The sequence below is a fragment of the Wyeomyia smithii genome, chromosome 3 (genome assembly GCF_029784165.1).
Source record: "Wyeomyia smithii strain HCP4-BCI-WySm-NY-G18 chromosome 3, ASM2978416v1, whole genome shotgun sequence".
Classification (NCBI taxonomy): Eukaryota; Metazoa; Arthropoda; class Insecta; order Diptera; family Culicidae; genus Wyeomyia; species Wyeomyia smithii.
The window spans coordinates 251302392-251325070 of NC_073696.1; the positions used below are offsets into that span (position 1 = coordinate 251302392).

General features: G+C 38.2%; 1 protein-coding gene across 17 annotated transcripts in view; it reads left to right on the forward strand.

The window, feature by feature from the left end:
- LOC129731299 (casein kinase I) overlaps positions 1-18526 on the forward strand; it is an 82452-nt gene extending 63926 nt beyond the window's left edge. For 8 of the 17 annotated variants that reach the window (XM_055691163.1, XM_055691167.1, XM_055691169.1 and 5 more), the window contains 3 exons: positions 142-243; positions 10847-10953; positions 11018-18526. In XM_055691163.1, coding sequence (XP_055547138.1) covers positions 142-243; positions 10847-10953; positions 11018-11069 — 261 coding nt within the window. In that variant the 3' untranslated portion in view covers positions 11070-18526. The remainder of the gene's footprint in view (positions 1-141; positions 244-10846; positions 10954-11017) is intronic. The other 9 variants (XM_055691164.1, XM_055691168.1, XM_055691173.1 and 6 more) reach the window with 3 other exon arrangements.
- The last annotated feature ends 4153 nt before the right edge of the window (positions 18527-22679 follow it).

The window sequence follows — 22679 nt, forward strand, 5'->3', positions numbered from 1 at the left end:
CATCCACTGACGCGAAACCGCTGGCACCAATCATCATCGAACGTAAAATGCACACACCAAAACCCAACCACCCACACGCCCACCCTTTTGCCACCCGACGGTACACACATCACACTAAATAAACCGACGCTCCTTGTGCAGCAGACGAACTCGAAGGGAGGTGTTGCCGCCTGGCCGGACGTGCCCAAACAGACTGGAACACTGGGCAACCTAACGCCAGCCGACCGACATGGTTCAGTTCAGGTATGTGTGTTCTAACCGCTTTTGGAATCGGTTTTTTTGTTTTGTTTTATTTTTTTTTCTTCATTTTGCTCTGGTGTTGAATTGTTCAGTTGTTCCGTTAATCCCCTGAGTTTTCGTGTAACTATCATTTTGTATCCCCTTATCCTAGATGCCCGGTCCCACGTTCCGTTTCCAAACACAAACCCATTGCAGACCACCACCTCTGTCTATCTGTCTATACTGCACGGTTAAGTTTATAGTATCCATAATTTTCGGTTCGTTTTGGGCATCCTAACCCCTAACCTAACCTATTACCCCCTTCACAACGTGTGGTGAGAAATTTCTACACCCCCTTCTCTATTTCTATATAGCTCTACGATAGTGGGTATCGAGGAATTTAAATAGTTTTTAATTTAAACGTATTTCCGAATAGTGCCAACTTTCCTCTCTTCTCTCACTCGCCTCTATCGTTAACAAAAAAACCCTTAATCAACATTTTAAAATCTCGATGGCAGTGTACACGTGTGAGCATAATGTGTTGTTTCGATTTTTTTTCGAGTGCTAATAGTACTGACAGTTCGATACATCAAAGTTAGCGCAGAACATTATTGGTATGATTTCAGTTGGTATAACAAAATCATTAAGCTAACTTCGGGGCTCTGTACTATCGTTGCTGATGTGGATTTTTATTTTTAATCAGTTTGAAGAGCTTTCGTGTCGTCTTTTGTGTGTACTTGAAATTTTTTACCTGTATTCGAATGCTCTCTCCATTTGTTTTTGCAGTTTTTCTATCTATTTTATAACTAACAAGTATGTTTTTTTCTTGCCTTATTTATTCGAATCAAACTGTCTCAATATTTGCATGAGCTCTCATTCTATTTTGAATCAAAGACTACGTCTTATTTTAATGAGGTCAGTTAATGAGCCTCAACATAAAAATCTATGGATTTTATTAATCATGACCTCGTCTTGGGTTGGCCTCAGAAAGGGACCCAAAATCATTCTACTGAATTCACGATGAATTAAAAACAACTGAAAAATGACTTGGAATTAAAATTAGGACAATAATAAGTATTCTCAGATTAAACTCAAAGTCAAAAAATACTTCAAAAAATGATTGAAAGTTTCCTAAACTAAACTTTGACTATGTCGAAAATAACTAATATTCACATCAATCTCTACTAGTTACTCTTAAATTGAAAAACAATCACACAAAGTTTCAAACTTCTATGGTCTAAAAACATATCTACATTTAAGGTTGACACTATAACAAGACAAACGTTCAACCGATACTTGAAATGATTTTCATTTTTTTTATCTTGAATTTAGAGAAGAATCGAGTCCCTCGAGGTCAACTCAGACGAGGGTCGATTCCTTTGTTTTTTGTTTCACACAGTGAAGACATATAAGTAATTGTAAATTGGGTATTTCACAGTTTTTTTTTTAATATGGTAACGTGTTCGGCTATGATTTGGCTAGAAAACACATCCCAAACTCCGTTTTTCTTTTCCCGAGGGGTTACTACAAATTTTGTTTTATGCTGTGAGCAATGTTTGCATAGTTTAAGGAGTATTTGACCTATTATTGAAATGGAATCATATTTCTTCTAATGAAATTCAAAGATAATAAATTAAAACTTTTGAACAAAAACAAAATAGAATAAGTGATAGTATAGAACGATCAAGTATAAAGATAATTATTATGGAAGCAAGATACGCGAGAATGAATTTACCTATATTATTACCACGTCCAAGTAAATAAAAAATGTAAACAAAAGATATTATGAAAATTTTTAAGGTAATTTTGCTTTCTATAACTCATATTTATGCCGTTTTCCCAGTTTCTGATTAGGGTCGAAAATAAAACAAAAAAAAAACCGTAGGTTGTGTGCACCAAGTATGAACAATAGAACTGATTCTTCATTTATTTATTCTTCATCAAATTATTTTTAAAAAAATTATTTACCCAAGATTGCTCGCGACTTGTAGTTAGGAGTAGTTGCAATTTGTTATTGCGAATAATATTTCCTATAGAGTATCTTCCCAAGTTGAATGGATGCACGTTTAAAAAGGTTTCATTATACTTCGAGCAGCGATTGTTTCGTAAAAACATTAAGCCCATACTAGAGCCTGACAATAAGCCCGAGCTTATTACGATTTCGCTTGTTAGGTGGCTGTGTCCTGTATGCACATTTTGATTTTATTTCACTCCTGTTTCAACAACCTAATTTGACTTGTTTCTACTATCGCTTGGTAAAACTAAAACAACGTTTTGATATATGTTATTATCATGCTCGTTCCTTCCTCTTACTCTGACCCCGCAAAATCTACTCTACTTACTCTACCCGAATACTGAGCGCAGCTGACTATCTTATTTTTGGTCGTTTATGTTCTACTATTTTGCCTTGATATGCTCCACATACTGATTTCAAGGTACTTGATCCAGTGGTGTTCTACAATAACTTCTCCTTCGCACATGTTCAGCTGTAAAGTACTACTAAACTAAATAACTAACCCCTCAACTCTCTGTGCTAGTTCGTATAATTTTGTGCACGCGAGTCAAACACAGTAACTTGTAAAGTTTTGTTTTATTTTTCATTAGCACACAATAATTTCAGATTTTGGGAGCCTGTGTAAATATTCACCTTTCCAGAACTTAGGCATAGGCTGGTAGCGTGAAACCGAGACAGAAGTTATTCAATCGATTATCTGTCAACCCACCCTTCGTTACATGAAAGCTTTACTAGAATCGGTCACAGTAGGTATGCGGATTAAAGTCCTGCAAACAAATAGGATTACACAAAGTTATTACACTGATTGTGTAGCCCCCAAATGCTCATGACGATTGTTTTTATTGTTGGATAATCACGCAGTCTTCTATTTTTACTGATTAGCAGGCACTTGCACAACACTGTAGAAAACACGCCCGAATGTTACTTTTCCATTAAAAATTATGTAACGTCTCTTAAAACGACGTCGGCATTCTGGACAGGAAACGGATCCTTTGTGGTAGTCCCTTTACCACGAAAAAGTCAAAACACCTTCCAAATATAGTTTAGTATATTAATCAAACGAATTTACTGGGAGATCTTATCAACATTTCAACATTAATGAGTTCATGTGCGATCAGGCGTTATTTTTGAAATGGTTATCGCACGCAATATATCCGGCCAAATCCGAGGCACCGAATCAGAACTTTCCATCGGCGACATAAATCAAAGTTTTGTTGAGTAGGACCGGAAGATTCTCGTGCTGGGAAGTTTTTTTTTGCTGTTTTGCTACCTGACGTGGAACAATTATGCAAACCGTGATGGCCTCACGCGCACTTCAACAGGCAGTTTAACATCATGGGAAAACCTAGCCCTAATTATCATACTATTATTAGGCTATATACTGGAATTAATTGAGGAAACTGGAGCCCTGAAGCTTATGTCGGAGCCGAAAGTTGAGTGGGTTCGTGATTTATGGATTACCACCCAACAACGGTGTTGGCATGCAATATATCAGAAATATTTCATTTGAATCGAAACAGTTGCAATGTATTGGTTTCCTCGTGAGAGTCTTGCTGTCAGAATTCCGCCGAAGAACTTTGATTCTTAACGCAGTAGGCATAGACAGTCGAAATTTTCTTTAAAATTTTCACTCATTGTTGATTCGGTTTTCTTCCACTACTTATGCTGTGAATCCTTTTAGTATGTCTTATTGTTAAATTGTATTCTTACTCTAAAACCAAGTGCTTTTCTAGTATCAAGTGGGTCAACGTTATATGTACAGATTAGGTTATCCTACAATTAAATCTTGTTCAAGCACCAGGAAATATTATTTTATTTGCTGCATAACCATGTAAGTACCATAAAGTACGAGCATAAGAATGATTTAAAATATCAAATTGCAATTAAATCTACGTTACGCGGAAGACCAGTTTCATGAAGCACATTTGTATTTTAATTGTAGGGCGCTAAATTCATTTTCTTGCTGCTGGTTTCTCGAAAGATGCAGCTATGATTTATTGTCGCACTCAGCATAATTAAGAAAGGTCTGATGATGCCAATTTCTCGTTCCTGCCGGAAGATGGCTAATATTTCTTAGTGTAAGAGATTATTTCGTTCTGACAAGATAGTTTTAACTATCACCTACCGCACATATATAATAGGTCTGCTAATGACTACTGCGTTTTTTGCGTAGAATCCTTTTGTGAGCTTTGAATCAACTCTTGAAAACAGCGGAAGACAATAAATAACTGCACATGTAGCATAATTGTACTGGCAAAGATATTCAATCAAGATATAGCAATCAGAAAATATATATAAAAAAAGAACAGAAAATTCAAACATTTATTTCCAGCGAAGCGCAACTTAAATGACTATGAAAATATTGTATATCAAAACGGAAAAGTCGAAATCTCACAATATATATGTGTATTTTTACCAAAACAAAAATAAGTATACCAAAATGAACTGGATATTGTATAATAAAAAGCAGAACTTGAAATTGACCTAATATAAGAAGAATGGGAATTTTAAAAATACCTAGTAGATTTTTCAGAGCTGAACAACAAAATGAAGAGTATATCGATCAAACGCATCAGTGATTCGCCGTATCACTTATTTAAGGCCCGAATACACACACGGTGTGACAACGCCTTCCTTACGAAAATTTTCAGTACCTTCTTGAAACCTTTTAATGTGCCTTCTAGCATCTACCACCTTCCGCTCGTCCACACGGAAGGCGCAATCACGCCGTCTCGAACCCCGCCGTGTGCTTACCTTCTGGTCGTCATGCCACTCAATTCATGTTTGTTTATGTTTGTTGGAAGAAAAAATAAAGCAACACACTTCTAGCATTACCAGCAGGCGGAAAATAATACAACACGGCGTTGCCAGCGTCTTCGCCAAAAGAAGGCGACACAAGACCGTGTGGAAGGCACAATACGTCTACACGAAAGGCAGACAAGTACGCAGCCGAAGGCGGCTAACGACTGCCTTCTTCACTAGAAGGCACAGCTAGAAGGTTCTGGTTAAAAGGCGTCCCAACGAAAGGTGCGATTACGCCTTTTAATTTATATGGAGAAGGCGTCATTACGCCGTGTGTGTATTCGGGCCTTTATTAGTAAAGTGCTACGAAAGTTTTTATGAATTTTCTATGTGAACAACACTGATCAAGTAATCTCTTGAATGCTAACAAATGAGAAAAACTTGCATAACAATAATAATAAAATTATAGAATCGAGAAAATACTTCTTAAAACAAACAAAAAACTTCACTAATAAAAAAATTCACGAGCGTTTGCAAATCACAAGTGTTGATAATCTAGACTCTGGAGTCGCTTGTTACGCATGGCATTCGTAGCGCCTAGAAACGTACGGGCGGTTATTTCGAAAACCGCGTAAAAAAACTTCACATGTAAAAAGCAGTCTTCGTTTGGCTCATTTTGATCTTAAAGAGAAAACAATTTTCTCCACTCCTAACAACTGTGAGCTTACATTCCATATGCATCATACCATCTGCTGTTGAGAGAGCGAAGAGTGATAGTTGCTCTGGCGCTCTTTATAAACGCTCTTAATTCGACAGAGCACAAATAAGCCCAGTGAAACTCTTGTAAATAATTCATCAGCACACGCAAGAATAATGAAATGAATTACAGTGTACATTTTAGAATTGCATTACTGTTCTCATCGCCCTGGGATGCGACAAAAACAGTGTAAAACCGAACATTCTGCAGGATGCGCACCCATGATGAGTTCTGAATCTTTTTATAAAACTAAATTCAACATCGGTTAGGATGTGGCTTCAATGTGAACCTACATGTTTGTTCTTTGGCCAACTTCTGACTTAGGGGCCGTCCACATTCAACGCAGATAGAAAAATCGTCATTTTAGACCCCCCCCTATCTCCTCTCGTGGACAACCGTGGACACTGATAAAACCACCTCCCCCCTCTATTTGTCCACGTTTTTTTGCAAAGAAAAATTGAAAAACGTTTGTTTATGGGGTATTCCACCAGTGTTTAAACATAAAAAATGTCGAAAAAAAAACAAACAATTTCAGATTCAGCTTAAAACCACCTAGACTAGGAAAGCCGTAAATGACAAGATTCCCATCAAATGGCAGTATAAAAGGGCTGGGAGGAGGGGGGGGGGTAAAATGCCCCGGGTCTTCCGACACAAGGGGCCCCCGTAGTCCTGGGTCAGACGTGAAGACAAGCGTTAAGTCATTTCAAAATTTAAAATTGTCTCACCTCTAAATTTTTTAAGAGGAGAGGACCCAACGAAAATATCTGCACAGCAACTGAATCCCGCCCTGTTACTCACTATGTGTAAGAAAAAGTCTAATTCTCCCTAGCATTTGAAAGGGATAAATGTAACTTTCAAAATCTGGCAAGAGCTCCGTAGCCGCAAGGTTATAGAGTCCGCTTTGGTAAGCAGATGGTCGTGGGAATCTTAGTAGAATCAGGCCATTTGGTTGTCAAAGGACTTTTTTTAGCATGGGTTTATTCTTAGGCTCCCCACCAACGTATGAAAGTTCTCTACAATTATAATTAGGCGATATTGTTAGGATGGACAGAGGCTTGGTATAGTAGAGCAGTAAGCTTGAAATGGAAGGGTGAAAAACTTACACACAAGCACGGATATGAATGATAAGCGTATCATTTACTTCAATAGTGATACTGCCAATAATATGAAGTGCGGAGTACAGAAAACACCTGGGTAATCTCACAATAGATCTAAACTCTAGTCGCAGTGATGAGTCCACACAAAGAAAAAAACTTCAAAAATCCGTGTAAAAACGCAAAAAAATCACGTGAAATGCGACTTTAGTGTATTCGGAACATGATGATCGAGATATCCCCAAATGTACAAATAAATAAATATGAATTGTAGAATAAGAATAGACAACATGCATTGAAAATTGGTAGACTGAATTGGAAATATTCTCTAAAATAAAACAAAAATATAAACCGATAAAACAATTTTTAAACACGTTACTTTACTTTTACGGCGACAGACCGATTATCGATCCAATTCCGAATCCAGATTACGTCGCCATGTCACTCGGTCTTGGGCTGCTATCCTCCAATCTCCTCTAATATCTGTTTCGCGGGCATCTTCGTCGACAGCACACATCCAACGAGTGCGGGGCCTACCTCGAAGTCGACGGCCTCTATCGGGATTTCTGCTAAATATAGTCTTCGCTGGTCGTTCTCCCGGCATTCTAGCTACATGCCCAGCCCACTGTAACTTGCCGTGTTTTATCCGCTTAACTAAATCCACCGATTTGTACACCTGGTACACTTCAGTTTGCCGCCAAGGTCATACGTGCTACGCGGCCAGCCCACTGTAACCCTGTAACCGTGATTCATGACTGAGTATTGGTTGCAGGATTCTACGCTCGAAGACCACAAGCTTACGCCGATTGGCCTCCTTCCATGCCCACGGCTCATGTCCGTAGAACGCCACCTGGCGGATCAGCGTGCTCTAGAGTGCAAGCCTAAAATCATGTAAAACTTTGTCATGATTATACCGCTCCTCTGCAGACCTGTCCTTCGTACAGCACCTTCCTTCAAAGGTCGCACGTTCATTGGGAAACCATGTTCAAGCATAATTTGCCACAACTCGCTGCGTTTCACTGAGTCGTACGCCGCCTTGAAGTTTATAAACACATGATGTGTCTGCAAGTTTTGCCATTCTCAAGGTGAACATTTGGTCCCTTGTAGATTATTCCGCTTGAAAACCGCACTGTTATTCACAAACAGAAGCTTCCGGCAATGGTATTATTCCATAAAACAGAATGCGGGATAGAATTTTATATGCGAAATTGAGGAGGGTTATGTCTCGATAGTTACTGCAGTCGAGTTTGTGTTCCTTCTTACAGATAAAGCATATGAGGTTTCCAACTCAACTAAACTGTCCTTGACTTTCTGAAAATTTTCGCTAAAGGCCGCAACTCTCTAAGTCGTTGGACACACGAGATAAATACTTTAAACTCCGTGCATACTAGCGCCACATAGCGGCTGAAATTCGTACCCAACTGTATACCAACCAGAAAGAAACCCTTGTTCTTCTGAACAACTTTGTTAAAGACCGCAACTTTCTAGGTCGTTAGAATCACAAGATATCTGCCTATTCCAGATGATAATCGGATTCACGGGATAAATCAAGTTCATAATACTCAAAACTACATGCACATTAGCGCCATGTCGTGGCTGATTTTCGAACCATATTGCCCACCGACCCACCGACCACAAGCCCTTGACTTCCTGAACAACCTTGCTGTAGACATAATTCTTTAGTTTGTCGGAATCACGAGATAGAGTTACATAAATTTGCCCATTTTAGGTGATGCTAAACCTTTCACGGTGTTGCAATGTTCAAACTGGGTGAACCGATTGATTTATATAATTTTAAAAGTTAAAAGCAGATGAAGGTCCAAGAGCAACTCAATAAAAAGGCACATGAAGCCAATAAATTCTTATTCTTATCAAAGATTGGCAGTTGTTGCGTATTCAACTGAGTTAGTTTACTGAACTTATCACGAGTGCATTGTTATATATTTGCTTGATTTAAATGCAATATAAAGCTTGAGAAACTACTCACTGTGCTGAGAAAAAAACTGGAAAAATGTACCTACACTAATGCTTTCTAGCTTGAGTTTTTATTTTACTTGTGCTTTGTTATGCTGATGCAAAGATTTTGAATTTTACTTCTCTGTTATAGGGGATAATGGGTTCTAACGTTTATTCATCAACAGTATAATACAAAAAGGCTACACTAGACCATCGACTGAACAGTGTTTCAAAAGGATGATTAGGAAAAGGCGATCATAATTAAGTTCATTTCTCGTAATAGATTTCAGATATCAAGACTCGCATCGTTTGTTATAATAAGTTTTATTTTTTATGTTTGTAGAAGATAGATAAAAAAATATCCTTACTGAAAAAAGTGATGTCTAGAAAGCTGTAAAATTAAAAAGAAGGTTGAATCACGACATCAACACTTCCCACATAATGTTTATTGAGATGCTTTTATTGTGAAACTCTTGTCTTAAAAAGGCTTCTCTTGTATAGTATAGTATTTTCTTAACAATGTATTTTTTGTTCATTTTTTGAGCCTTCTGATGCTTCTATTTTTCAGAGCAAACCCTAGTTTAGTTTAATTCAGAAGGTCTTGAGAACGATTTAGAAGGTCTGTAGAATCAAAAATATCTAAAAGTATGTTTGAAGGTGGAACTCTGTATACTGACGTACACATACATACATACGTTTTGATATATTTGATATTTTTCTTCACATTATGATACGAAATGTACGGAATAGGGCGCCTCACGGTATTCAAAAGTGGTCGAAAGTTGTCTTTTTGAAACACTCAATGTCAGATGGATTACCAAACGGTCTCCATACAATGTTATAAATGCGCTCTTTGCTACTTCAAATTTCCACAGATCGATACCAATGTTTTTTTTAAAGATTCGTATGCTAGAATAATTTCAACAAATAGTAATTTTGAGATTCAATTCCAAGATTGATTTGGCTGGGGTCTTTGCTTATGATCCAGGTTTATATTGGTAAAGTTGCGAGATTGTACGAAGATTTATATATTAACTCAATTTAATGTCTGCATGGTTACTATTACTATGTTCCCACTGCTAACGGTCCGAATGTGTGAGCTTCAATACTATGAAACTTTTAATCTTTGCATGCGTTCTATTCCTTACCTTCTTTGACAGGGACAAATTAATAACTATCGCATGTTGATAATATCAATTATGAGTTGGAAGTCATTTATATAAACCAAACGTCTTTATTGGTACTTTCTTCCTTTGTTTCAAGCTCAGGCCTTTTCTACTATTGATTTTATTTTTATTTCTTCTTTAGTTTATCCTCTAACGTCTGACCCATACGGGAAATTAGCTCGTGTATAAACTTTCTCTCTGTATTTCACTAATCAGTAGAATAAATCTCTATCAAATCTGCACTCCTAGCCCCGTAAGCATAATGAAACCACAAATAAGAATCCTCCCACACACGTCCGGCACTGTTTTCTCGTTCTATTAAACAACACTGCCCACCACCACACCACCACCACCTGCGCGTTCGATCACCGAAAAAGTTTTGTTATTAACCACTTGCTGTGCCCACTGTTTATTTTACTAATCTTACACACTACCCGCAACCAAAACCACAATCACCACCGCTCACCAGCGCCACCCTCACTCACCGCGTATCTTACTCTACCGTAGACTTCTGGTGCTAATGACCGTACTTTTAATCCAGCAGAAGTAGTAATATTAAACCTTATTCCGCAACTACCATCACCCCCCCACCACTAGTGAACGGAATACGGACACACCAAAACAAAACTAATCGAATTGTTTTCTCTTCTTTTTTTTTCTTTTTTGCCCTGTTCCTTTCTCTCCTCTCCTGCTATCCTTTTGTGTGTTCCTTTCGTTTTTCTGATTTAATCACGCACACCATTACCTTCTCTCACGATAATGTGTGCGATTGATTGGCTTTTAATTTGATTTCCTTCTCCTCTAATGTTGCATCATGTGTGAACTTGATGCAATGACTGTTTTTTTATTCGCAACAAATCAATCAAATGCACAAACCACACTCAATACGTACGCACAGGTCGTAAGTTCAACCAACGGAGAATTGAATGCCGATGATCCCACAGCAGGACATTCGAATACACCCATCACTCAGCAGCCGGAAGTGGAACTGATCGACGAAACAAAGTGAGTATCATCGGATTCTCTTCTCAACTCTTATCATCCTTAATCTGTTCCCTCTTTTTTTTAGATGTTGTTGTTTCTTTAAACGAAAGAAGAAGAAATCATCCCGTCAAAAATGACTAGAAGCAGTGCAATGTAGTCCGGAACGTGAGGCTGTCAAGCTGCTACGAGCAACGTCACACTCCAACTCGCGCGACAGCGTGCTGAATCCAAGTCAGGATTACATCCAAGCGTCGTCGCAGCATACGATCAGATATCCATCCACCTCTGTACTGGCATCGACACCGAACGCCACCACGCCGACACTTCCATTGTAATTTATTGCTAACTATTATTATACTAATCCAGATTAATAATTAATTAATTATTAAATTATTTATTATAATTTACCGCGCGGTGTTGCATCCCACGAAAAACAAAAATGAAACGCGAAAATCATCTTCTGTTTACGACCATGATCCTATGACAAACAAATACGCTATTTTGTCGCGTATCCCGGTTCTGTCCGCCTACCGTCGTTCGTCGTCAAACGCGTCATTATCGCAAACCAAACAAAAATAACGAATCAATCAAAAATCCAATCAATTCGATTTCAACCAATCGCCACACGTGTCATCCCTGAACCAAATCGAAACAAAACAAAAAAACGACGTGTAGTGACTTTGATGATGATATTGATTTCGACCCCGATGACCTTACGATCCTGTTGCACTTTTTCCGCAAACTCTGAGACCGGCTTTCGATCTCCCAGGCGAGATCCTCCTGCAGACGACTGCTACTATCGGCCACTAACTATCCGATTCTCAGTAGCTCTAGTACATCACCATATCAGCTGAATGCATTTCACTGTCAATTCTACTACTACTACTGCTATCACCACTTTTACGAACCTAGAACAGAGTACAACAGAACAACTGGTCACCAGCAACACCACCACTACCACCACATCTTTTATTACGTTATCCTTTTAGTAGTACCACCACCCAAGAATTAGTCGAAATGAGAAACAAAAATAAAACAAAAATCCCCTCCTAGAAGTAGTTCAGGCATACCGAACAGACCGCGAGAACGAGAACCGAACATTGTAATAGATAGACAACATTCCACTTCCACTCCCCAGTCACTTGTTGGTGCCACACGCCCGCGCCATGGGACATTAATTGGGCATTTCACTCAAACCCACATAACAGACTGATCCGGACGGGTGCGTGCGTGGTTTGCGCCTGCTACTACTCGGGAACTAGGAACATGTAGCTAGACAAACACAGCTCACACCGCCTTAAAACTCCTCTCTGTTGCTAATCTACTCTACTACCTCCCTATCTATCTGTCTATCTATCTATATTTCTTTCTATCCGGCAATCAGTTGTCGAATCAAACGCGAACCAGTTGAAAAAAAAAAAACCAAAAAACAAAACCGAAAAAAAGATGCTCGGTCGTAGCAGGAGCCGTTTTGTCTGCGCCACTCCTAATTATACCAGTATGTACGACGGGATCAGTAATTTTTGGAGCATTTCGACCGGTTCTAATACCGCTGCAAACGCCCCTTTCTTTTGGTTCGATTTGCAACTTTTTTGCCGCAATATCATTTTTGAACAACGCCGGCCATTTCGATTTAAAAGTTGGAGAGTGTTTAGACCCCTTACCCTCCCCCCCCCATCTTGTATGCATTTATGCTGTACTGTTGTACAACGGCAGCTTAACACTGGAGACTTTTTCTTCTACATGAGAGTATTTGTTTTTTGAACTGCTAACATACTCAACAAATAATACGCCGCCCCCAACCACCCTTACATTTTTCCTCCTCAACAAAGGTGATGCCGCCGGGAAAACTAACCCAACACCCTCTCCGTGTTTCCTTCCAACCGGCGACCGCGGCGATTTTACACGTCGTCGTCATAAGATGTTATACCAACCTAACACGAATCAGTCATTTTGTTTAGCTAAGTGTTGAAGAAAAACTAGGACGAAAACAAAAAATCTCTCGTGAGCATAACGCGAAGGCAGCATACTGTTTTCATATTTTTCCCCCTCGTTAATTTTTTTTTCTTTTTCGTTAAGAAATCTAACCGAATAAGAAAAAAGAAACAAGATAAAACACTACTAACTAGTTGATAGTCGTTACTTTACTTTCCTTTTATAAAGTGTACTGTATGTATGTTTTGTTTTTTTTTTAAACGGCCCAGCAAAGAAAACATTTAAAAGAGAGGAACAAAGATGAAGAAAAAAGAAAAACAATCGTGTGATGAAGCACGCACTACAGCATAGCAAAAACCAATCGCTGTCAAATTAGTTTGTGAGTAAAAATGAGCTCGAGAGTAGTGAGAAGTGTAGAAATCAATAAGAGAAAAAATCAAAAACACACTCACACACACACACGCGGGAGATGTGCGGAGATAGAGAGAGCACTGTCTGAGGGTGTTGATTTTGTTCTTTTCTTTTTTCGTTTAATCTAATTGTGATATAAATAGTTTCTTTTGTATAGTGTATATTTTTACAGCGTACCATTTAAGAAGTATTTAAGTCAGCAAGAAACTACTAGACTAGCTAAAAACGAAATGAAAACGTAAATGATGAAGTGTATGAGAGAAAAGAAAGTGTGTGCAAAAGTAAAATGAGCAAAAAAAAAAACGCGACAGAAAGAGAGCAAAGAAAAGAGAGTGTGAGAAAATGAGAGACAAAAATAAAAAAACGACTGTAGTAGTTATATAACTTTTTGGTTTTGCTTTCGTTGCTATTTTGTTTGTTTGATTTCACATCCTTTTGGGTTTGCTTGCTTTTCGAAACATTTTTAGAGGGAAATATTTTTGGCTTCCGTATTTAGGAACCCGCGCGGCAGTTAGTGCAGTACCGAAGCTATTTGTCTGCAATATTTTTTATTTGAGGACGTTCTATCCTTTGTTCAATATATGTCTCCTTTTAAGGACGAACTTTTTTTTACTTAGAGTAGTAAAAATGAGTTTTCCACACCTGAGTACTACAGTATTCGTGAGCAAACTGTCAAAAAATTGAATACTAAATTGTGGTACGGAAAAAAGGATTAAACAAAAATATGTGTAAATCGGTCATTTCTTTCATTATATCATGTTTCTTTTTCAAATTTACTCCTACAGAATGAGGGAAAAATATTGGCTCAAGCTTCCTTTATAGCAAATGCAAATTTCCGGACCTTTCTCTGGACTCCATTTATCAAGTTTAGTACAGCATTCTTGGTCACTTTGTTTGCCGCAGAACGCCAGTTAGCCTTGAACTGCATCTCGTTGCCAACTGTCTTTTGTGTCTTCTTGAGGTCTCACTTGACGATAGCCCTGTATTTTTCTATAGGGCGGAGCTCTGGTTTGTTAGGAGTAGGGTTTATATCCTTTGGCACCATCTGAACGTTGTTCGCCTTTCTGACCTTTTTCCCGTAGTGGAACGAAACAACTGTGTTGCTCGAGAGATGGCGACAGACGTTATTTCAGGCACTCCTGTCCATAAATTACTTGATTGCTGGAACCTTTCGCGATGAACATGTTGCTCTTCAAACCACAAGAACAGATGGCCTGTCACATGAGATATTTCTCTACAAACTTCGACAGATTAAAGTTTGTTTATTGCTTCCAGTGGCCGTATAACTTTTGCAGTAGAAAATTCTTTTACTTTTTTCGGAAAGTGTTAAAAAATAACTAAGACAGATAATTGAGTTTGATCTATTTCCAGAGAAAGGTAATCATGTCAGCTTACTTCCCAAAAAACTTTACGCCCCTGCGAGCGGCCTTCCGGGAATAAAACGGCATATTCGCCATGGCGTACGAAATCATGCTTGTAAGCATATTTTTGAGTTCTTTATTCGTTTTATTCATCAATTCCTCCTCAATTTCTCGCGACAAAATTGTTGAAGTAGACTTACGCTTGTTTTTCCCAGAAATCCTCGATAGGACGCAACTTGGGGACGTTGGGCGGGTTAGATATTAGATATTCAGCCGCTCCATCTCCTCCAACGATCGCTTCGAGTAGTAACCCGACGCCAGATCTGGTCAGACGCCGTGTCTTCGCCCTTATGGCACGTCTTGATGAACGGCGCAACTTCCGGCAGGCACTTCGTACTATAAATTTTCCAGTTCACGGCCAGTCTGGAGTAAAAAGAGAGCGGCTTTGACATCACGCAGCACCCTCTCACTTCACCTCGGTGCTCACTTCATTCGCGGGGGAAGTAAAATACGAAGTACCTTGCCAGTCGTTGCCATCCAGGGTGAGACAGGTCTCATCGTCCAGCACCACCGCAACGTTGCGATTTGTCAGGAAAATCGACTTGGCGTCATTTGGCCGATTGCATCTACCTCCCGGCCAAGCGCACGCAGCGATGTTGCTAGTTTTCCCTCGGTCTTCCTCTTCAGCATGCTTTGGGGCTTCTTGTCGCTCAGAGTCGTCGGCCGTCCGGAACCGAGCTTTCGTTGCTATGATTGTTTTCCAATAGTGCCAAGATGTTGTAGATGCCGGAATGGCCGTATCCGACGTCCAGCATCTTCACGTACAGTTTCGCGATTGTTTTGATTATCGTCACGATTTAGAGTCACCACCTTGAAACTGCTGACAAACTCTTTCCGTCGTTTTTATTGTCGTTGATATTGTCTCCCTGGCATTCGACAAACGTCCAAATACTTTATTTACGTTAGTGACGGTTGATTTGGTCACGTTCAACAATTTTGCCAACTTGGTGTGCCAGTAGTTCTGATTTTCACGATGCGCGAGAACAGTTTTGATGTGTTGGCTTCAATTGCTACGACGCCATTTTCACAACTGAAGAGCGAATGTTAAAATCAAACATAAGGCATGATACTATACACACACATTAGGGTGCCAATAAAAATCGACTTTTCGAATTTCGCTTACAAGTAGTACTTAAAAGTTTTCTCGAGAAGAGTACCCATGCTGTATTTCAGTTCAATCGGTCAAAAGCACAGGAAGTAGTAGGGTGTGGGACTAGTTCGTCAGGGGTTTTCTTCGTCATAATTTTTGCTTCATTCTTATGAGAAATGACGAAGAAAACCTCTGCAGAAGTAGTCCCACACCCTACCTGAAATTGTCGATGTCGAATGTTTTTTTATGCCAAATGTCTGGAAAATGCATGAAAAGTTGAGATCTGGTGTCATCTCGAAAAAAAATCGGGGAAAATCAACTTTCTGAAGACAATTGACAGACAACAACAATTGAGGGGTTATATACCTTTTTGCTCGAGAAAAAAGTGCATAGTTTGGATTTTTTTTAAGCGTGTAGCACCTTTTTTATTGCTTAAAAGTAGTAATTTTCTTAAAGTTCAGTTATTCAACAACAACAAAACACGTTTGTTCATTAGAAACACCAATTATTTGGGGAGCAAAGGCTGTTTCTCCAAAACAATTTTTCAGCAAACTGTTTGAAAAAACTGTTTTGAGCGCTTTAAAATTGCATTAAAATTTATTTTGGCAAAGTCAAACTTCGTGTATCAAAAATCGATCGTTCAACGACCGAAGCATTCCATAACGAACATTTAAAAAAAAAAAAGATAAAGAAAATCGGTTGAGTAGTTTCACCGCAATCGTAAATACGGCAAAGTCGTTTTTTGAGAAACACCATATCGAAATAAACGCGTATAAAGTTTAGCTCATGCGGCCGTGGCGATGCGCGCTGCAAATCTTTATGAAAATTTCCAAAAATGTTCTCAAGAAGTTGTACTTCGAGATAATGCAATAAAAAAAAATCGATTTTTTGGAAACTGAAAAGGTATATGAAGCCCTTTTGTCATTTAATTTTTTTTCATATCAGAAAATTTGCCTTTATTATTTCTTGTTTCTTCGTGATCGGACAGCCTGCATTGTTTAGCTAGCTTTCAGAAGTTTTTATTAAAAAGGTAGGATTTAAAATAATAGCTTCTTGTGATGATTAAATTTTTATTTTTTCAATTTTTTTCCTGAAAGAAGTTGAATTTTCCACGGTGTATATTTTTTACGGATAAATAAAATGAAATTATCTTTAACTTTACCAAGATGTCTCACCGATCAAACAAACCATTCTGGCTATAAAAAACATTTGTAATTTTCGATACCATTTTTTTTAAATAGTAGAAGGTTGTATCCAAGATACAACTCTTTGTTCCTTGTTTAGTAACCCTAACGAGGGCAGTTTGCTGTTTGAAATTGAATATGATGCTGATCGCAACCTTTGTGATGCTTGTGCTGAGAAAATAAAGGCAATCTGACAACACACACTGTGAAAGTTGTTTTCACAGTTAGTAAATTAAACGGCCGCAACAGAATTTGATTGCTAAGATCCAGCACAGAATGTGTTGTTACCGAGATAAAGCAAAACTTCATCCAGGGAACAAGGCCGAAACCCTTAACCGGCATATCGAAACGTTTGCTGCTACCACGCTACTACTGAGATATGTGATTTGTTTAAGCCGAAAGCAAATTCAGAAAGCCAGCTGATACTGCCGAACATTTTCACAAAAACGGGCAACCAACTCAATCGATCATTTTTGATTTGGCTGAAACTTTGCATAGACGTTTCTATAGGCAAAAGATGCCATTTTGTGCTATTGGTTTAATTTCTTTCAACACAACACGACTCATTTCTGAAAAATACTATTTTGGGAAGGTATTGATGATTACAAACATTTTTAGGGTCATAACGGTTTGTTTGATCGGTGTGACGCCTTCGGCAAAGTTGTAGGTAATAATTTTGTCTTCCCGAAAAAAATATACACTATAAAAAAATATTTATTAACATGCTGCCATTAAAGTGCATATAGTGCTACTTGCGTGCATTTTTCAGAGCTTGTTAATTACCTTTCCAGTCAAATCCAAAAAAAAATGGATTCTCAAAGTCGTTATGAAACGACAGAACGACATTCATTCGTTTAATCATATCATCATGATCAAATATCTGGTATTAGTTCGTTTTGGTACTGCATTAACCTCAAAATAAAAGCTTTTTTAGTCAAAGTTGTCCTCTTATTTTTTATCAAAACAAAAACAATGAGGTGTTGAGATCAAGGTGTCGACTGACTACAAACAAAACTCACACTAGTTAGAACAATAAATTCTCTCCAGCCAAAGAAAAAAAATATCCAAAAAAAAAGTGCTAAGAGAAAGTGTGACTTAATGGCAAGTGCCAGCCACAGAAGGAAGCGTAGGTACATCAGACGACTATGCGACGGCAGCAGCAACCAAAACGTATTCAAACGTTCGCCGAACGGGATTGTGTTTCAAAGTTCGAAGTGAAGAGCTGTAACCGATACTGTAACTTTAGCCAGTAGGTGACGGAAAAAGAAAAAACAAATACTAACCAAAAAAAAAACATAGAATAGAATAGTAACAGTATGATAACACTAAAATGCCGAACGCAGCAAGTATAGAAGGGTCACCCGGGTGGCTTGTTATAGCAAGAAAGGAAGGAAGGTAGTAGGCAAAGAGAGGCTATGAAGAACTTTAATTATTTACTGAGCCGGAAGCTGTAGAAATCTTGGAGGGAGATTTGAAATGTATATTTTGTACCATTATTAAATAATTCCTTATTGACGCTGCAATTGAAAAGAAAATAAAACACTGGAACAAAACATAGTGTGACATTTCCTGCGTTGTTTCGCTTTTTTTCTCGGTTGGACTTTCTACCGTTACTCTGCGTTCTAATTTTCCGTACATCTTAACAACTGTGAGAGGTGGCTTTTCTGTTCCAATGAGTTCCTTCTACTTTACGGGGCCACCGAGCGCCGCAAAGTTTAGCTCTATTCGCATTTGTTGTTATACATTGTAAGAATAAAGTGTATAGTAACCAAGCTGAGTCCTGCAACTGACGCAATGTGATTCTGTGTGAGATCAGAAATTTTCGATATCAAATGTCATCCAGCCAATTCGGTCATTCTGAGGCAGCGGTAAGCTTACCGTTATATGCTCCGCAAAGTGTGTACACAAATTGGTAATTTAAAACAAGACTGAATGACAGCCAGAAACAACAACAAACAGCCATCAAAGATTCACGTTATAGCGGAGCACACAGTTGAGGCGATCGGGATTTGAACATCACACTTAAAACAACCCTAGCAGGTGCAGTAGCAAACGTCTCGGAGACGCAAAGTCTGCTCAGAAGAATAAGAAAAAAACCGTATGTTCATTGTAAATAAAGATAAATTTAAATGCAAACCAAAAAACCCAAGAAAAAAAACAAGCTACCATCGCAAATCTCATTATCAGTTCTTAAGGCTTGAAACCAAAAAGGAAAACAAAAATGTCATTCGAATTGACGACACGCGCGCTGAGTAGAAGTCATTTTAGGTTACTAGAACAAGCAAAAAGAAAGCAACTACAGTGACGATTGAGTTCCGTTTAAGAATGCGTACTGTATATGTATGTATGTGTAATGATGATTAGTTAGTGTTATTTTGTCTCTGCGTATGGTTCTTTTGCCTATTTTTAGAATAATCTAAGTGATTGAAGCAGAAACAGTGAGAAACACAACAACAAAAAAGGAGAAATAAATTGCTTCAAAATATACCTGGCGTTTTTCTACTGTCTTATATTTGAATTGAAAACTTCTGTACATCTAATCAGTTGGTCGTTTATATCTAGCAAACCTAAAATTCCAAGATTTTTTTTTTCCAACTTGAGAAAAATGGGTTTTATTATATAAATGATGGAAATATCAGAACAAAATTTTGATTCTGTTTCTCGTGCGGTTAAATATCGAACATTTACATTTAAACTCATTTTCTTCGATTTTTGTTCTGTTCACTTGAATAATCTAAGACCAGTATGACAGTTTCTATTTTTTGATTTGGTAGGTATCCGAAAAGTGTTACAAATATTTATTATTGCAAAAAAATCAGTCAAAACAAAAAATTTACTGCAAACCAGAAAACTGAAGGCAATGATAGCAATAAGAATAACTTTTGATGTAGGACTACGACTTTGTTTCTAGGGTACGTTCTGTAAAATTGAAAATTGATCTGGCAAATGTTTGGTTAGTTTACAAACGACAATAACATCATAACCACATGATGAATAACAATAACCAATATGTTGGTAGATAGATAAAATGTTAGACAATTCTATGATACGCTAGTTATCATTATTATTTCATTGCACAGCGGTGAAAATTGATAAAAATTTCAAGGACAAATTTCCGCGAACAATGAATCAATCACATCGTTAATTGTTATGAGTATACAGCGACTATTTACAGTTTCTACGTTCCAACAGGTCAATTAATGTTTGCGTCCTTGATCTTAAATTAATTTCATGGCTCGAAGGTAAAGTTTTTCCAAAAAGTTTGAAACAACCCTCTTAAACAATTTTTTAACCTGTTGTTAAACGGAAATAACTTTATTTCTGTTTCATTTTATTTTCGGTGTTCACTAAACAGTATTTTACTTTTACATTTCAACATTACTAGATGTTTTTTTATTGTATTTCCAATTTAATAAATAATTTAAAACATATCATGGTCTAGAAATTTATGGAAGTTTAAAACCACAAGATTTTGTCGAATATCCACAGCTTTAAAGCAATTTATGCTTTGAAAACGAAAGCAAAACAAATAATTCATGGAAATTTTCAAAAAACCGTGAAAAACTACCGAATAAACCATTTTTCTAGCTCTCAACACAAATGTTTTATTTTACGTGGGACTACGTTTTTGTATTCTATACTGGGTGTAATCTGTAAAACTGGAAATGAAACTGGCAAACGTTCCGTTAGAACTCAAACGATAATAACAGCATAACCACATGATGGATAACAATAACCAATATGTTGTTGGATAGATAAAATGTTGGACAATTTTGTAATACGCCAGTTTTCATTGTTAGTATAGCGGTAAAATTGATAAAATGTTTCAAGGACAAATTTCCGCGAACAAAAAACCAACCACATGCGAGCATTCCTAGCACAGATGACGTGAATGGAAATGGACACGAAACATTCCGTGATATTCTCAGTACCAATATCAAAAAAAAAAAAAATTACAGTCTCACCGTCCCAATAGGTCAATTTATGTTTGCCTTCATGAGCTTAGACTAATTTGAGTGAAGGCAATGGTGTTGGCTACTTGAGATTAGTTTGCCATCTACGATGGATCAGATAACGGCGCCGGCCACGTCCATACGATCGTTAGGGTAAGGAAGGATGTTGTAGTGAAGAAGGTGTAACAGTCGTTGTTGTCGAAGACCAACTTTACCTCTGCATTTCCACGACTGCAACGGAAAGGAAGAATTGTGTCACCGTGGTATTTGACAGAGTCGGACAATGTTGCGCGCGAAGTTGACTCATTGCGGAGATAAATGATGAGGATCTTTCTTCTCAGATCCCGCGGGCCTATGTATGTGTGTTCAAGCCACATATGGCCGACTTCGAGCCACCACGTGGTCAACTTCGAATTTCCAAAGGCATACCACTCGGTTATAGTTAATGCGACACCTGTGAAAACATATCCTTATGTTTGCTATGGTGATGAAAACATAAGATAGTATTTTTATATGTAATGCATCAACTATTTCCGAGTCTTGAGCCATTCTACACCCTACAACCTTAAATTCCGTGTCCTTCTCTTCTCTTGTCTTTCCAAGTTCACCCTGCACTCACTCACATAGACTTTTTATCTTTACAAATAATTTGAAGCATCAAATGCTCTAGAAATTTATGGAATGTATAAAATCACATGAACTTTGCCGAATAAACCATTCTCTCTATCTTTCAACAGGAAAAAGTTTTTAAATTTTTATAATAGAAGCTTTAAATAACTTTTAAAATATAGAGATTATGCGGGTCATTCATATAAACAATTGTTCCGAACATATCACTAAGCTAGGATAAGGCAGAATGAAATAGAAATGAAATATCTGTAAAAAGATCGTTCACAGATCGATGATTTCAGGTGACCTGCTGAGACTCTGTCGGTGTTTACGCCTCTTGAAAAATTTCTACACACTCGAGAAAAATCTAAACTTTCCTCAGTTTTCTCGGCTGAAAAAGGTATACTTATTTACTTTTAGGGCGACAGGAATACGTCTCCACATCACTTGATCTAGTCTTCTCCAATCGCCTCTAACACTCGCAGATCGGGCGTCTCATCCAACGAGTACGGGTTCTATCACGGAGTCACTGACCTCTGTCGGGCTCTTTGCAGAATATTATCTTTGCTGGTCGCTCCTTCGACATTCGTGTCACGTGGCCAGTCTACATTAGCCTGTCGTGTTTTGTCAGCTCGATGATATCCGCATGTTGGTATGTTTGGTACACCTCCTGGTTCATGAGCCTGCGCCACACTCTATTCTCCAGTTTTCCGTCAAGTTTTGAACGCAGGATCCTACGCTCGCAGACTCCAAGTGCTCGCCGGTCGGCCTCCTTCATCGACCGGGAGAATCAACGTCCTGTAGAGCGCAAATTTCGTGCGGGATTTCAGCTTACTACGTAAACCGTAAAAGGTCCTGTTTGCAGCCGCTATCCGTCGCTTCACTTTGCGGCTAACGGCGTTGACACACGTTACGAGAGTACCAAGGTAGGGTAGTTTGGGGTAATTTGGACCCCTGGGGTGAAATGGACAGGTGCTTTATCTTGAAAAGTATTACATTTTTGAGTTCCATGTACTACTTCATCCTTTCCTTGAACTACTAAACCCCAAATAATACAAAAATTTCATGGTTTGCTGTGACAGGTGCACCGCAGTGCCAATGTAAACGAAGGAAACATCAAAAGTTGATTTTGCTGTAAGTTTTA